At 39.7% G+C, this 3019-nt stretch overlaps 1 protein-coding gene across 1 annotated transcript in view; it reads right to left on the bottom strand. All coding sequences in view use genetic code 11, as the record gives it.

Moving 5' to 3' along the window:
• Positions 1-1839: 1839 nt before the first annotated feature.
• The window catches only part of EGR_10251 (hypothetical protein), a gene marked incomplete at both ends in the record, with an annotated part of 15250 nt that continues 14070 nt past the window's right edge, over positions 1840-3019 (bottom strand). The window contains one exon of the mRNA XM_024499500.1: positions 1840-1898. Within this exon, the coding sequence (XP_024346086.1) occupies positions 1840-1898 (59 nt within the window). The remainder of the gene's footprint in view (positions 1899-3019) is intronic.

Here is a 3019-nt window from a genome sequence, read left to right as displayed (position 1 = left end):
TGTTTTGTCAAATACTAGTCCTTGCTGCAGAGGAAGAGCGCATTTTTGCGTTTACTGTTTACAATTCGTCAAAAGTGGAGAAAAACAGTCGGTATAGGTTATGTCGAGTATCAAATTTCTCTCCTATCCACTATTTACAGTGTCATGTTTTCTGTGGTGGAATAGGGAGGCTGTGATTACCGGAGCTTTCTTTTTAGGAAACTCGCAATTATAAAACCCTTGCAACATTTCTTTTATTACCTGATCTAGGATTTCTAACTAAAAATTGATGTAAGAAGGTGGAATTGCGCACAGAGGGATCAAACTAAACGGACTTTTTTGTAAGAATTGAGCTATATGTGTTCAGCGTAACAGATCTCAAGGTTTTTCGGTGTAGCATTAAAGTGTTTCAGTCATAATGGACGTGTAAATGATAGAACTGCAATTGGTTTGCTGGTTGAGCTATCAATTAAATCGTTTAAGGTTGGAATGGTCACTGTGACTGTAAGCGCCTTGATTTCCTCTTCCGCATCTCTGCTTCTATCAGAACGAGAAAAGCTGCTGTTACTGATGGCATTGGACAATTCACATACCAATCCTTAAAGGAAAAACAACAGTAGTAGCGTGTACGTACGTAGAATAACGTGTAACAGTTAAAGTAGGCCTACAACCCACTGATGTCTAGTCGTACAAAATTCTCTAATATTTGTATTTTATGGTGATACGCCTACAATAAGCAGTGGTTTCTTTTTTTGCTAACAACAGCGCAATCGTCCATGTGAACATTTATTTGGTACGCATAACTCCTGATCCTGGATAAGATACGCATGAGCAGTTGCAAAATTGTTTAAGGAAGCGACAATCTTGTGTTTTACTAAAGTGTGGTGCATGAAAATTGATTTACTACTACTCACGTTCGTTTAGGTAACGTATATTTAACCCCAAAATGCCATAAAATGAATAGCTTGATTTGTCAACACTAGACTTTGCTAGGTCATTGACTATCAGTCTATTTACCTGTCTAACTATCATCTACTTATTGCACGTGTATTTGATTTACCAAGAATGAGGTGGATATCCATGGTTAAATGACCAACAATTATCTCAAAGATCTACACACTGACTTCCCCTTCCTTGATGCAGCGTTGGTGCAGTTTCATCGGCACGACTCATTGTATCACTTAGTCTGCTTTCTCGCTTGTAGCCAATTCTAGCAGTGGTGGACATTAATTGGGGTGGTATTCCCCCACCTTCTCCTCGATGCTAACTGACCATTAAGCCATCTCAAATGGATGAAGATGTCACCAGTGATTTCTTCCACATGTGTTGTTGTGCCTTCTGACCTCTGACAATCGGTAAGGAAACGAGCAAGGAAGTGAAACTGGAGATGTGCATGAACCTCTTGGAAAACTACTTTGGGATCTGAGACGCAACAACATTTGGCGGATAATTATTTTCAAACACTAAAGTTGCTGGTTAGCTTAAACATAAACACCTTATTAAAGTTGATGCAGCAGTGGATATGCTTTAATAATGAATGTCCGTATTAATTTGAGATGTAAAAATTACTGCTAATGATCCATTTATTTTTAAAAGTTTTCCTACCGTTTATGGAAGCTTTTGTTTGATGCCCTGTATAATTTCAGTACTGGCTTTCCCTTTTTCTCCAAATTTTAGTGTTAATGGCCAGATTCGTGTCCTAACTATGCCTTGACGTAATCCATGTAGAAAAGTCAACCATTCCGGCACATGTTACTATGTACTGTCATTGGAATGCAGCAGAAGAGCGCTGATCATATTTCTCTGGATGCTAATCAAGGTAAGCTGTACAAAACAGCTTGATGAACATTTCCACTCGTGTCAAATCCAATCGGCATATGCTGGACTTGTAGAATGAAGGACATCATTACGTGATGCATCTGTAAACAAGAAGTAAAGAATTATGGAATGACGTAAAGGAGCATAAACCTTCACAAACGGTCTGAGGCCTGCAGTGCCTCAGCATCTGGCCATTTGTGTTCTATTCATCCTTCTTAATGCCACTCTCAAGCACAACCTTGGAATAATGCATCAAATTTAGCAAACCACATCAGAGGTATAAGAAATGTAATTCATGGACTGTTGGATAATCAAGTGGCGCAAAGTAGTTGACAGCTATTGGTTAAGCTAGTCTTATCTAGAAGGCTCCTAGATGTATATTACCGCCTCTGCTAAAAAAAGGAGACCGTCTGGTAGATGAGGTAATTTGAAACGATATCTTAAAACCATCAAATTCACCACCGTCAAAGAAGGATAAGGGTGGCCTGCGGCAATCCGCTGACTGAAAATATTTGTAGACAGTAGAGAAGAAGGCCGCCTTTCCACTACATCATGTCACCAATTCGCTAGACTCCCTACATAAGTTAGACCGGTTGTTCAAGCTAGATTTTGAATCAGAATAGTGACATGTAAGATGGTTCATTTAAACTCGAAGCTGCAATCGAGATTTGAGTGGGAGATATAAATGTATGGAGAAAAGTCAGTCCATCCGCAGTCGCCACCAAATCCATTTGCAACTGAGAGTTTCGGTGAGGCTGAAAGTCATGGGAACTTAAAAGGCTTTGAAATAGTTTTCTCATGCTCATTTCTTTCAAAGTCGTCCTCACGTCATTGCGCCTCCCAGCCACTGATTTTCATCATCATCATTATCATTCATAAATACAAAATCGCTTCCCACATTAACAAGTTTGCACGAATTGAAGCGTTTCGCCTTTAGCAAAATCCGTCTAAATTGACCTCATCCATGAGGATGCACAATGTGGCCTACCTGTAGACAAGCATTATTTTTCCAAGTACATAAGACCAGCATTGAGGAATCCCAACAAAGTTGTCAGCAGAATGACTTGCACTAACTCCATAAGAGAGGTAGAGAGGAGAATGGATAGAGTTTAACACCAGATTAGCTTTGCTCTCATCACATACCAAAATCGTCGGACGCATATAGACAGTATGCACGTCCAGGTCCCTTTCCATCTCATGGCCAAAACATTCTACCTCTCTG

Source organism: Echinococcus granulosus, assembly GCF_000524195.1.
Source record: "Echinococcus granulosus chromosome Unknown EG_S00202, whole genome shotgun sequence".
Classification (NCBI taxonomy): Eukaryota; Metazoa; Platyhelminthes; class Cestoda; order Cyclophyllidea; family Taeniidae; genus Echinococcus; species Echinococcus granulosus.
The sequence above is the reverse complement of the archived record's forward strand: the minus strand, read 5'-3'. Positions and strand labels throughout refer to the sequence as shown.